This window comes from Chionomys nivalis, chromosome 6, assembly GCF_950005125.1.
Source record: "Chionomys nivalis chromosome 6, mChiNiv1.1, whole genome shotgun sequence".
NCBI lineage: Eukaryota > Metazoa > Chordata > Mammalia > Rodentia > Cricetidae > Chionomys > Chionomys nivalis.
In genome coordinates, this window is record NC_080091.1 from 36,684,540 (window position 1) to 36,697,703 (window position 13,164).

General features: G+C 58.1%; 2 protein-coding genes across 3 annotated transcripts in view; one reads left to right on the plus strand and one right to left on the minus strand.

Moving 5' to 3' along the window:
• The first annotated feature begins 545 nt into the window (after positions 1-545).
• Cabp7 (calcium binding protein 7) lies at positions 546-8,895 on the plus strand. Its single transcript, XM_057771465.1, has 5 exons — positions 546-1,035; positions 7,199-7,342; positions 8,033-8,145; positions 8,403-8,556; positions 8,757-8,895. The coding sequence occupies exons 1-5, from the start codon at positions 927-929 to the stop codon at positions 8,882-8,884; spliced, it is 648 nt and encodes a 215-aa protein (XP_057627448.1). The 5' UTR covers positions 546-926; the 3' UTR covers positions 8,885-8,895.
• Positions 8,896-10,110: 1,215 nt separating this feature from the next.
• The window catches only part of Zmat5 (zinc finger matrin-type 5), a 31,532-nt gene continuing 28,478 nt past the window's right edge, over positions 10,111-13,164 (minus strand). For both annotated transcript variants that reach the window (XM_057771466.1, XM_057771467.1), the window contains exon 6: positions 10,111-10,251. In XM_057771466.1, the coding sequence (XP_057627449.1) occupies positions 10,122-10,251 (130 nt within the window). In that variant the 3' untranslated portion in view covers positions 10,111-10,121. The remainder of the gene's footprint in view (positions 10,252-13,164) is intronic.

The window sequence follows — 13,164 nt, forward strand, 5'->3', positions numbered from 1 at the left end:
ATCCAGGACTAGAGCCCCCTGTGGGATCCAGTCAACTGCTGGTGTCAGTCACAGGCTGGTAGTCTCCTGCAGAGCAGATCTGTGCTTGGTCCTGCTTGGTGACCTTGGCCAACGTCCTTTTTTAAGCCTCAGTTTCCCCACCTTGGAGGCTCTCCTAGCACCAACACGAGGATCACTGATTTTGAGGATCCCCGAGCCTGGGGAAACCTCACCTTTCTGGGTCTCTAGTCGTTAGTTCTCATCTCTCCGCGCTTGCTGGGGGAGGGCTAGAGGAGCAGGTGGGACGGTGGGTACAAGGAACAGCTCCACCCCCAGTCCACAGCACCGTGGTCCCGCTGGTTGAGAACGTGGGGTGCGGGAGACAACAATCCGAAGCAGACTGGGGGAAAGCAGAATCGGGGCGAACCGGAGAGAAGGCGCCCGGGCAGGCTCCGGGCGGCCGCTCAGGGGCCGGCAGCGGGAAGGGGCGGGGGCGGGAGGGGCGGGCGGGGGAGGCGGGAGCGCGGCGAGCGCCGCACAGAGCGAGCAAGCGAGCGAGCTAGAGTGCAGGCGGCGGCGGCGGGAGCCGGAGCGGCGGGCCGGGTGGCCGCACCAGCGAGCGGGCGGCGAGCAGCGCAGAGCGCTCGGGGCAGCGCGGAGGGAGCGCAGCGTGCGGCGGTCGGAGCCGGAACCGAGAGGCCGGAGCGGCGCCGCCCCCGCTGTCCCTGAGAGGCCCCGGCCGGGATCCCGACGAGGGAGCTGGCGGCATGGCCCGGCGGCCCGGGGCGCGGGGGCGCTAGGTCCCGGGCGGGTGCCCCGTACCTCGCCGCCGCCACCGCGCGCCGCACCGCGCGCCCGGCCCGCTCCGGCCGCCCCCGGGGCCACCGGCGGCCCATGAGCCCCGGCCTCAAAGTTTGCGGCGGGCGGGCGGGCGCGGAGCCTCCAAAATGCCGTTCCACCCGGTGACGGCGGCGTTGATGTACCGGGGCATCTACACCGTGCCCAACCTGCTGTCGGAGCAGCGCCCGGTGGATATTCCTGAGGACGAGCTGGAGGGTGAGTGCCCCGCCAGGACCCCCGCCACGAGCCCTCCTACCTGTGCGCCCAGGTGCCGCGCTGGCTGACCGGGGGGGGCCCGGGGACCCTGCTGCGCGACTCGGATGAACGACTGCGCGGGAGGTGGGACGGCCCGGCTGCCCCGTGCTCCGCGGTAGGGGTTGCCGCGGCGCGGGGACAGCGCGGCCCCTGCCCGCGTGGCCCCCGGCGCTGCGGAAACTTGCGGGGCCCCGCAGCGGGATCGTTGGGCCGCGTGGCCCGCGGTGACGGTGCGGCAAGGCGGCGGGGGCTAAAGCTGGGGGTCCGAGCTGTGCCCCCCGCGCCCGCCGCCTGAGCGCCCGCATCCTGATCCCTTCTACGGCGCCCGCCCGTGGCTCTGCGCTCCTATTGACATTCCGCTCGTGTCGCGTTCAAAATCCAATCCGCTCCGGCAGCGGGAGAAGGGGAGAGGGCGACTGCCCCGCTCTTACCGGGTGCCGGGGCTGCCCTCATCCCCTTCTGCGGCCCTGCGAGGGACCCCCCACCCGTGCGCTGCCAAAGCGGCCGGGAGGCGGTGGCGACAACAAGTGGCCGGATTGGGAGGCTCAGTCGCGATAGCGAAGCCTGGAAGGGAAAGGCAGAGGCCGGAACCCAATCCTCCCCCGACCCTAGTCCTTGTGCCTTTCGGGAATAGGGACCGCAGGCTGTTGGCTATTAAAGATCAGCGCAGCAGGCAGGGGCTGGGGTTCCCGGACTGAGTGTCCTGGGGCGCATTCAGACCCCTGGGGCCTTCCTAGCTCCTTCTCTGCTGAGATTGGGGGCGGGGGTATGCTCAAGATTCCCCTCCCCCAGGGCTCTTGAGGACTGGTATGGAGTGGAGTCGGGGACTCAACTGGAGGGAGTCTTGGTCCCTTAGGATGTTTGTCGGCTGCTGGGGGAGGGGCTGATATTACCCAGAGAATGGGCCAGTCTCCTATCGCTGGAGTCGAGGGGTCTCAGCTCTGAGGTCTCATCTGAGCCCATAGGAATGCATTGGAGGGACCAACACAGAAAGGACAATAGTAGGGGCTCAGGAGGAGCCTTTCATAAAGTCTTTCCTTCGTCCAGGCCTGGCCTGGGGCAAATTTTGGGCGAGTAGACTGTGGCGAGAAAGAGAAAGCAACTCCCATGCTCACTGCACCACAGGCACCAGACACCGCTTCCCACAGCCAGCCGGCACTCAGGTACAGGAACAGCCATAGAGGGGGGTCTCGGCCTCAGGCAGAACAGATGGAAGGATGCTGTCCCTGACCTGACCTTAGCATTCACCCTGTGAAACCCAGGTCCTGTCCTGTCTGGACCAAAGCAGAGCCTCCTTCAGGTCGAGGGTAGGGGGGAGATGATAGGGTCTGGGAGGGGCACACGGCACAGGCCGGTTTTCCTTTACTTTATTGCCTCTTATTCTGGGCCACACAGAAGCCTTCCTCCTCATGCCTGGGACAGAGGCAACATGTCTTCCCAGACCCCAGGCAGGTTTGGCTTCATTCCCTCCTTTGCTTCCAGCATCCCAACCATGACCCTGGCTCCACAGTTCCAGGTCTCACTGTGTCCCTCCACTCCTGATCCCCTGGTCCTAGAGTGCACACTCAGGGACAGGGAGAAGCTGAGAGAGACTGGCATGCAGGGGTGGGCAGTGCAAGGGCAAGGAGGCCCAAGATCCATCTGAGCCATCCCGCGGACATGCTGGCAGAAGCCCAGCCGCGTTAGTCACCGTCCTACCAAACACACACCCTGCTTCTCTTTGATCCCCTTCAGGGCTAGCGGAGGGACCCTAATGCAGGGGGCACCTGAAGGACAGGGTCATCCCTGTGGCTGGCAGGTGGAGGGCACAGAGCCAGCGGATGCCTGTGGGAATCTGCACATGAAGGCAGGAAGTTGTCCCTGGTTCTTCTTGGCTGCGAAGGCCCTGTCCTGGTCCTGGGCTCCTGGCAGCAGGCTTGCATGCCAGGGCTGAGTGCGGAGTGGCTGTCCTTCCTCCAGATGCTACCTCTGCCCTCTCAGCCTCTCCAGGACACACTAGCATTCCTGTCCCAGGGCAGTTGGGGTGAGACCCAGGCCCATTGCTGGAAGGAGTTTGTGAGGAAGCCACATGGACCAGAGAGGGTAGTAGTGGCCTGGGATGAAATACTGCAGACATCTCGTGCCTGCCTGCTGCAGAAATCCAGGGGGGCGGTCAGTCTGTGTGGGTGGGGGACCAGGAGTAGGAAGGGAGGAGGGGGATGTGGGGGTGAAATGAAAACAGCCAGGCAGCACTGGGTTCGAGTCTCCACACTCTTGGCTCGTGGGGTGAACTTGGACGATCGTATGCCTATGAGTCTTGGTTTCCACGTCTATAAAAGCGGGTTGGTGTTGCCATTTCCAGGATGGATGGCGTGGGAGTACTCAGCACAGGGCCTGGCAGTGGGGGCTGAGGACCCAAATGTAACGGCAGAAGAGACTGAGGAAGAGCACCCTATGAGCCTGGAGAGTGTGGGGTGGCAGCAAGGGGCATGGGGATTGGCCAAGGAGAGTTAGGGCCCGGACTGGGGACCGTCGGTCCTGGGGAGCTGTTCATAGCTAATTGGCAGGGGGAGGAAGGGGCTAGCAGAGTTAACTTGGAGGTCCACCCAGCCCCTGTGAGAGAGGCAAGTGTACTTCTCATGAACACCCCACCATGGTTGGAACACCCCCCCCCCCCCTTCTGAATGTATCCAAGCAGGGACCTCCAGGAACACCGAGACAAACTGGTCCAGCATTCAAGGGTAGGGATGGAAATGGCCGGCCAGGAAGAGGAGAGAGGCAAATGGCCACACAGCTAGGTTCCGGGGTGCACACTTGACTGTGGAGCCTGTGTTGAGGGTGGCCAACTAGGGGCACTAGGGTAGGTCCACACACACCCCCCCCCTTTCTGCCTTTGCTTCCTTAAGCCAAGCTCAGCAGCCGCCTCTGCACAGGCCAAAAATTCAGGGAGGATGAAGAGTTGGGGCGCAGGGCCAATGCGGCGGACAATGGCAGCCAGCACAGATGACTACTGCCCCTCCAGTGTCCCCTGTCTATCCAGACAAACTCTCTGGCAGAACGCTGCTTCCTTTTGGGTCTGCTAGAGACTCGGCCCCTGTACAGCCACAGGTTGAGGGTGGGGGGGGTCTGGGAATGTCAGACTAAAAACTGCAAGTAGGGGACAATATCAGCCTGGAAACAAAGAGGCCCTGCCAGCCCATTCCCGGGCCAGACATCCCTATGCCAAGATGGAGTACAATGAGTTTTGTCCGGCCTCACAGGGCAGAGAAGGAACAAGGCTTTCGGGGAATGCACCTAGCGATATGTCCACGACATACACAGTGACAGGCACCCTGAAGCCCACCCCCTTAGGGAGCCCTTAGCAGAGGCCAGACCCCAGCCATGGGACAAGAACCTCATCCGAGACTCAAGAGGGAAATAAGTACCTTGCTCCAGTCTTGGCTGATGAGCAGCAGGGAGCTAGAATTCAAACCCAGGCCTTGGGTTTTGGTCCCAGCCAGCACGTAGGCCAGCCTCGCATCCCAGGTTCACCCAGGCCTCCTTTCCCTTCCCACACTGCCATGTGGAATGGTCTGATTAACAATGGCCACCTCAAAGTCAGGCTTGGCCAAACACTTGCATCTACGATTGTTCTTGTTCCAGCATTGATTGCAGAGAGCTCCACTGTATAGGTTAACCGTAAGGATGGGCCAGAGCTGGGATTCACCCCGGGTCTGTGACAGCAGACCCCCGGGTCTGTGACAGCGACTGCTTCTCTGACTCCCTGGGCCTCTGTCGGCAGACGGAGGTGAACCGGGCTGGGTCGGTGCTCTGAAACATTAGTGTGAGCTAGGTGAGCTGGGAGGGTGGGGGCTGGGAGAGGCACAGATGGAGAGCGGCCGGCTATGAGTTTATCCAGTAGCCTTGGGAGGTCAGCCCTGCCTGAGCCATGATGTCTATGGTCCCCACGCGGCTGTCTCAGAGCCCGCCCCCTGAGCATATACCCCGAGAGTCACTTGCTCATTACTGTCCCTCCTGTCTGGAGCATTCTCCTCGCAGGCCTCAGAAAAGGGCATCAAGGCAGCCCTGCAACTGGGGAGTCACCTTGAACCCCGCTCAGACATCAGCTCGCAGCAGAAGGTGGCTTTCGCAGCAGCCCCCACCGTATCTAGGACTTTTCCATCCTTCCTTGAGCTCCCTAATTGACTTCATTTTCCAAGGGGTACAATTTCTGACTGTACCGCTCCCCAAACCAACCCGTGGCTGCTTCCCCCACCTCTAGCTTTGTCTCTCTCCTCTGTGGGTGGCCCACAGACCTTGTATGAGGTGCATAAACCTCTGCTTGAGCCTTCCTCTGAGGGCTCTAGGAGACCGGCCCGACGTCGGCCATTCCGTCCTTCCATTATCCGGCAGGTCTCTGCTCCAGTGACAGGTCCTCCTCCAGGGAACGGGGACACTGTCGCAGAACAATCCAGGAAAGAGAAGATGTGTGGAGGGGTGGGCAACTAGAGCAAAGGCCAGGCCAGCTCGGGGCAGAGCGGCAGAGTCATGCCAGCCGGGACTCCGGGCTACATCTGAGTTAGATACGAGAACAGAATAACGCTGCAGACAAAGCAGCAGCAGGTTCAGAGCGGTCTTGGTGTCCCCAGGCTTGAGGGTCCCCTGGGGACTGTGCCCATGACACCAGTTCAGAAAGGTGAGAACATGGTTAGAAATGAGATGGGGCAGGGGGAGGAAGAACGGAAGCACACCTCCACTATCCAGACAGTTCTCTGCGGCAGCCATGACTGCTGCCCGGCCTTCTCTGGTCACAAGGGGCACTTTGCCTCCCTCAGGGCCCAGAAAAATGGTGGTGGTACTCGACCTAGAGCTGCCAGGGTCCAGAGTTTTCAGTACCCCCTGGATCTGGCTCAGATCTGCCAGCTCAGCTCAGCTACTTTCCTGGCCCTAAAGCTCCTAGTGCAGAAACCAGTTTCTGAGACTTGCCTGAGATGTGTGTGTGTGTGTGTGGGGGGGTATTGTTTACCTCAGCCTACCTGTGGGACTCTGACCTCCAGTTCTCATACATGAGTCTACATGGAAGAACCAGGTGAGGACTGGGACCTGGGTGGGGTCAAGCCACCTTTCTGTGGGCCATGACTTCTGCTCTGTGACAGGGCCACACTGCTGGCCTGCACTCTGTGAACGTGTAACTGGCAGCACAGCGCAGGAGCCTTGAATTCTCACCGAGTTGGGCTGGGCTCCCGGCCTCAATAGAGCAGCATGGAGCATCTCATGTCTTTATTCACACACACACACACACACACACACACACACACACACACACACGACTTGACTGCCTGCTGAATCGGGGGAACAACTTAGGCAAAGGGGCCAGGAGGCTGCCAAACGAACAAGAGCCCACAGGGAACTGGATCTAAGGACTGAAGTCTGTTCCTCTAGGGCAATGTTCTTTAGGACCCTGCCGAGTGTGATAATCAAGGCAGAAGCAGACGGACAGGTGGGGCAAAGGTGAAAGGTTAGGACCCTTCAAGTCCCCCCTCCCCGCTTCTGCCTGAGTGCTGCTCACACACTGCACCCACTTGCTGTGGGTGAGACGAAGGCTGGTCTGAGCGCATGTGTTGAGTTGCCTGGTCCCCAGGGCCTAGTTAAGTGGACTGTTCCTCCCAGAATCCCTCAGGTCCTCATGCCTCAGTCTTTCCTACTATGCCATGCAGAGTATGAAGCTCAGAGATCATGCCTGGGCCTGGTGGGGATCAGCTATTGTATCTATTTTCGTCTAAACCAGGAGGCCTGTGAATTTTAGCCATCACTTAGTAGCTTGAGTCACGTGGCCATCCCCCCCTCCCCCCCCAGTGAGCTAATGCTACCTGATGGCAAGAGTCTGAACTGGGAGAGGAAGCCCAACAGGAAGATGAGGCAAGAATCTGGCGTTCTCCCTGTGCCCACCAGGAAGGCTGTCAGACCCACGGGTGGCCACTGTCTCAGGCTGGGTACACCTTTGTCTCCTCTGCCTTGCCTGCCCAGATACTCCAGATCACAGCCCAAGAGTGACCTGGACACCCTATGACAGAGTTCTAGGTTCTGAGTAGGGCTCAGATCCCAGGAACCTGGGAAAGGGGACGCTGGGGTCAGGCCGAGGTTTCAGCCTTCTGTTCCTCCACAGAGATCCGAGAGGCCTTCAAGGTGTTTGACCGTGATGGCAATGGCTTCATCTCTAAGCAGGAGTTGGGGACAGCCATGCGCTCCTTGGGTTACATGCCCAATGAGGTGGAGCTGGAGGTTATCATCCAGCGGCTGGACATGGATGGTGAGATGCCCTGCCTCGATCTCCTTCCCACCATCACCTAGGCCCCAGCGCCTAAACCATGGAGGCTGAGGCTGCTCTGGCCTCTTACCTCTTGCACTTCTCAGGCTAGACAGTGAGGGAACAGGAGGTGACAGCCACACACAGGATCGAAGACTGCCCCTTCCACTCTGGTCCGAGAAGGATTTTAAGGTTGGAAAAGGGGGGTAAAATAACTCAGCTTCCATCACCCAAACAAATGGTAGCTGTATTTGCCACCTGCTATTTTTATTAAAGAAAAACTCCTAAGAATGATTGGCAATGCTTCATCCCACCTGTTGCCTCCTCGCCCCTTCCTCTCCCCCCAGAGCAGGCACTTGTCCAGGCAGCCGGCTCCATGCTGCTCACTCCCATCTGAATGGCAGAGAGATGATCGCTGTGCTGGGGAGCCATGGAGAGTTCTGAGTGTACTAGGAGAGTTCATACATCTGGGGACCATCTGCTGCTTTCCTCCCCCAGCCCCCAGGAGAGCCCCATCACCAGCTCAGAGCCTGGCATGTTAGGCATCCCTGAAACTGACTGGAGGCTCAGGGAAGGAGTTGAGGTCCCATGGAAGGTCTGAGGCAGGCCAAGACTCCATTTCATGCCTTTTGAACTCTGGAGTGCCTGCCATGCTCTCAGCCTGACCCATTCATAGTCCTATGCCCATTCTAGGTGATGGCCAAGTGGACTTCGAGGAGTTTGTGACACTCCTGGGACCCAAGCTTTCCACCTCGGGGATCCCGGAGAAGTTCCACGGTACTGACTTTGACACTGTCTTCTGGAAGGTATGCCCTGGCTGCCGGGACTCTGCTGTGTGACTGTGGAGGTGTTGAGGGGCCTGCGTGTGGTCAGATCCACACTGTAACGAGAGGAATGGCCACTGTCCTGCTTCCTGGAGGCCTGGGCTCCTTGAGGCAATGGACCAGGTGGTCCTAGTCTTACAGGATCTTACAGGCTTGTCTTTGGACTTGTGTTCCTACAGGGCGCTGGGTGGGGAATGTGGCAGGGTAGTGGTCAGAGCTTGTCCCTTTTGCCACCCAAGTGTGACATGCAGAAGCTGACAGTGGACGAGCTGAAGCGACTCCTCTATGACACCTTCTGCGAGCACCTGTCCATGAAGGACATCGAGAACATCATCATGACCGAGGAGGAGAGCCACCTGGGCACCACCGAGGAGTGTCCTGTGGACGTGGAGAGTGAGTGGCCTGTCTTGGAACCTCGTGGGTGGGTTCCGATGCTTGAGCTGGGGACACACGAGGGGTTTGCATGGGGCCTCCTTGTCCCCAGCCTTGTGTCCTGGTTTGCCCCGTCAAGTCCACGTGCCGAAGTGCAGACCTGACTCCATCCCTTTGCTGTCCCCTTCTGTCTCCCCGGTGTTCCTGGTGGGCGGCTGCAGCCTGTTCCAACCAGCAGATCCGCCAGACGTGTGTGCGCAAGAGCCTGATCTGCGCCTTCGCCATCGCCTTCATCATCAGTGTCATGCTCATTGCCGCCAACCAGGTGCTGCGCAGTGGCATGAAATAGGCACTACACGGGTGCCTGCCTGGCACACCCCACACCCACTGCGGCCTGCAGCCTTTCCCCTCAGCTTACTCTTTGGGCCACCACCCACAGGCACTTTGAGCCTGGACACTGACCACCCCAATCCTAGCCCCATACCCTGCCTGTGCCCCTACCTGGCCTGTGTAGCGTTAACTTCCCACCGCCCGGGAGCTCCTGGGAAAGGAGGGGCTTTACAGGAGTCCCTAGGACCCAGCTCGTGCTGTCATCTTTTAGGCAGGCGAGAAACTCATGTCCAGAGTTGTGGGTGGGGTGGAGGTGAGCACAAGGCTGGGGCTCTTGGGTCCCTTCCTCTGATCCTCCTTAGACTCAAAGCCAGTCCTCCCATCCACCTTCTGGGGCCTGTGTCTCTCCATTTCAGAGGTGAGGAGCCTGAGGCTGGGGGTGGGGGCTAAGATCTGGCTTCAGATTCTTCCACATGGCTTTTCAGGAAAGGCAAATGCTCATGCAAGATGGGGCATCAGAGGTAGCTCTGAGGCCCACGAATTGCCAAGCCTTCCACCAAAGTCTTAGAGACCAAGGTCAAGTTGTCTCCCAGCACAGAACCTAGCAACCCAACTGAGGAGGAGAGCAGAGCCCCTGTAGCCCACATGACTTCCCCATTGGCCAGGGTGCAACCTGAAGGACCTGGCTCCCCTGAAGATCTGGCCTGTCCTTCTGGGGTCCCACTTCTCTATACCCCCAAGGCCGGAGATCCAGCTCTCAGCTCTCATACGCGCTCCACGTGTGCCATCCCATTTCCTGGCACTGGTGCAGCCTGGGCAGATGCAGGGCCGAGACAGTTGGCAGAGTCCTTGGGCTTCTTTCCCTAGCCTGGGGCCACAGCCACACTGGCATGCTCTGTGCCCAGCCTGGCTGAGCCTCTGCTGATCCCTAAGCAAGAAGGACTGTGTGCAGAGGACACCCTGGAGGGGATTTTGTCTCATTCCAGCCCGCCTGTCCCCTGACGGAGGCAGGAGGACAGAGTCAACAACATGAGTTCCAGCAAGACCATGGAGGGCAGACTTTATCAACATTCGGATGTTTCTCACCATCTTCTCAAGATATGCCCTGAGGGATGGTGGGTGGATGAGGAGGCCAAGCTCACAGTCTCAGAGGCTCTAGGGGGAGCAGTGGGAAGGCAGCCCCGCTTAATAGGTTGAGCAAATGTCTTTACTGTGACTGGTGACCAGGAGAAGTCAGGCGGGGAGGGGAGAAGAGCTTAGCCCCACTGGACTCTGGACTGTAGGGACCATCCTCCAGGAGGGGGTGCCCGCAGGGAGGGGGGCAGCTCCTGCATTGGTGGCCAGCCCACAGGGTACTGGAAGACAGTGGTTCTGATGGGTTCCGCCCTAGAGAGAAGAAAGACAGTCAGAATGGGGCACCTCCCGGAGCCACCTTGCTCTCCCACCTCCCACCGACTGTGGGAATGGTGACCTCCTGCATGGCCCTTTTGGAAGCAGACGCTCAGAGCCAGTGACCTCTTCTCAGAACTGAGTCCAAGACGGGGCTCCAGGCAGAGACTGAATGACAGGAATGGTCTGGGGCAACATGGAAGTGTTCTTAGTGTCCACCTGTGGGGACCGGTTAGACATATATGCACGCCAACAGCAGAGAATGCTATGCAGCCTGTGTAAAAATCAAGGCCTATATGCACTGATGAGGAAAGATATACTATGTAAGGAGAAAAAGCTTATAAAATAATGTATATAGCATGATACTATTTTTGTTTAAAAATATATAACATATATAAATGCATAAAAACAACCCTGGAGTCACAGAAAATGTTAACAGTGGTTCTATCTGAGTGGTGTAGTTATGGATAGGGGCGGTTTGTTTTAACCTTTTTATACTTCTCAAAACTTTTACCAGCGCATAAGCCTTTGAAACTAGAAAAAAGAAATCAAGTTTTTTAAAAAAGCCTTACCTCTTATGCCACTCACTCTCCTTACTATTCACCTCCCTAAAGTCAGAGCCCATCTGAAATGATCCTTAGGGAGGACCCCTGGGTGCAACCTGTAGTACCCAGGCCCAGAGCAGCATGCAGGCAGCCTGCCCCTGTCCCCTACCCAGACCCTGCAGACCTAGGCCCACCTGCCTGATGTCTCAGGCTGGAGATGAGTGGTAGGGATGGCGTCTATGCCCCAGGTCTGGCACTAGGAGGTCATCCAGTGACGCAGTCATACCAGACTAAGAGCTCTCATGAGAGACACACGGTCTAGAGAAATCCCGGAATTCAGGTAAGGCAGTGAAGGGTCAGCCACACGAGCAAAGTTTTACGAGCACATAAGCCCTTAAAACAAGCGATGGGAGGAGGCGGTTCACGCTGTCCCCTAACCCTTCAGTTTCTTCTGCCTCAACTCTCAGGAAAGGAGAGGTCCTGGCAGCTCCTGACCACCTTAGGTGCCTAGCAACCAGCCCTCTGCAGAAAGAACTGAGCCTCCAGTGAGGTGTCAGGACAACTCAGGACCAAGGTGGTTATGAGGACCGCCTCAGGGTTTGCTTGGCCATGTCCATCCAGTCTGTAGGGCCAGACCCACTGCAGTACTGCCTAGCGTGGAGGTCTTGCTGAGAGCCCCAATGCAGCTTCCAGAACTCCCACTGCGAGGATAGGGACACCTGGCTCAGTGACTGCAGGAAGCAGCCCTGACGTGACTGACAGGGCTGGGTTTATAAGCACCACCAAGCACAGTTAACGATGGTGTAGGACAGAACTCCACAGTTGCTGAAGGGAGTATCCCAGAGAGCAGCCAACCTGGGGATTCCTGTGGGGCCAAAGTAATGGTGGGGTTCCCCCATGGAGGGGTGGTCCTGGGGAGTTCCTGCCCCTAAGCCTCAGACCTTTCCTTTAAAATGGCTCATCCAGTGCCTTGCCTGCTCTGAGGCCCCCAACAGGGCATCATTCATGTCCACTCGTGGACACTGACACCCTGCCCGGACCCTGCCTCAGAGCCCACTCCTGCAGAACACAGGGATCACAGGTATGCAGTGCTCTTCATGGCCGTTCGCTCTGTGTACAAGGGCAGCAGCAGGAGCCTGGCATGCCCCCAGCTCTGGTCCTTATCAAAAGGAAAGAGTCTTACAGGGGTGAATGTGCAGGACAGAGCGCTGGCCCAGAGAGGGGTGCACGTGGGAGATTAAGAAGGATAAAGGCTCAATCACAAGAGCCAACAATAGGAAGCGGACAGCACTGCCTGGCGGGCCAGGGATTAGTCTGTGCGTCCGTCCGAGGTCTGAGGCCAGCTGCTCCCTTCTGCGGCTGCTGTCTGCTCTTGGCTAGTCCCTCAGGGTCAGGACTGAGGAAATGATCAAACACCAACAGTCTACGCCTTTGGGAAGCCTATGTCCCCCATTAAGGAGAGCCCACAGGTCTGGGTGGTGCTGAGTGAGTCAGGTGGCATCTGTGCCCCAGGGAAGAGAGCATACATCCTGAAAGGAGGAGTCCCTACAATGGGCCTTTGGGGATGCCATTCAGGCTAGGGTCCCTGATCCCCAAAATGTGTCTTAATAGTCACCATGTCCTGGTCATCATTTCTACCAAAGCTTGCAGGCTGAGCAGGGTTTTGCCAGGAGAAGAGGTGAGGAGGCAGCACCCAATGACCCAAGCAAGGTTAAGAGATGGGTAATAGGTGCTGTCCCCAGGCCCTGTCCCTCTGAGTCTGGGTCCCAAGAAGATACCTCAACCTCAATGGACATCGCAGGGTCTCAGATGGGGTAGAGCCTGGGGCCAAGGTACCTTTCAAAACTGGTGGGGAGCCGAGCGGTGGTGGTGCACGCCTTTAATCCCAGCACTCGGGAGGCAGAGGCAGGCGGATCTCTGTGAGTTCGAGGCCAGCCTGGTCTACAAAGGGAGTTCCAAGACAGGCTCCAAAGCTACAGAGAAACCCTGTCTCGAAAAACCAAAACAAAAACAAAAACAAGGGGCTGGTGAGATGGCTCAGAGGTTAAGAGCACTGACTGTTCCTCCAGAGGACCCGAGTTCAATTCCCAGCACCCACATGGCAGCTCACAGCTGTCTGTAGCTCCAGTTCAAGAGAATCTGACATCGTTATACCAATGTGCATGAAATAAAGTTGTTTAAAAAAAAAAAAAAAAAAAAAAAAAAAAAAAAAAAAAAAAAAAAAAAAACAAAAACAAAAAACTGGTGGGGCTGCAAGGGCTGCAGAGGACAGTCAGGGGCTAAGGGAACACTGTTCTCACACAGCTCCTCTCAGGGATATGAGACAGAACAGGGAAACCCACAGTGAGTCCAGAGATGCAGAGGC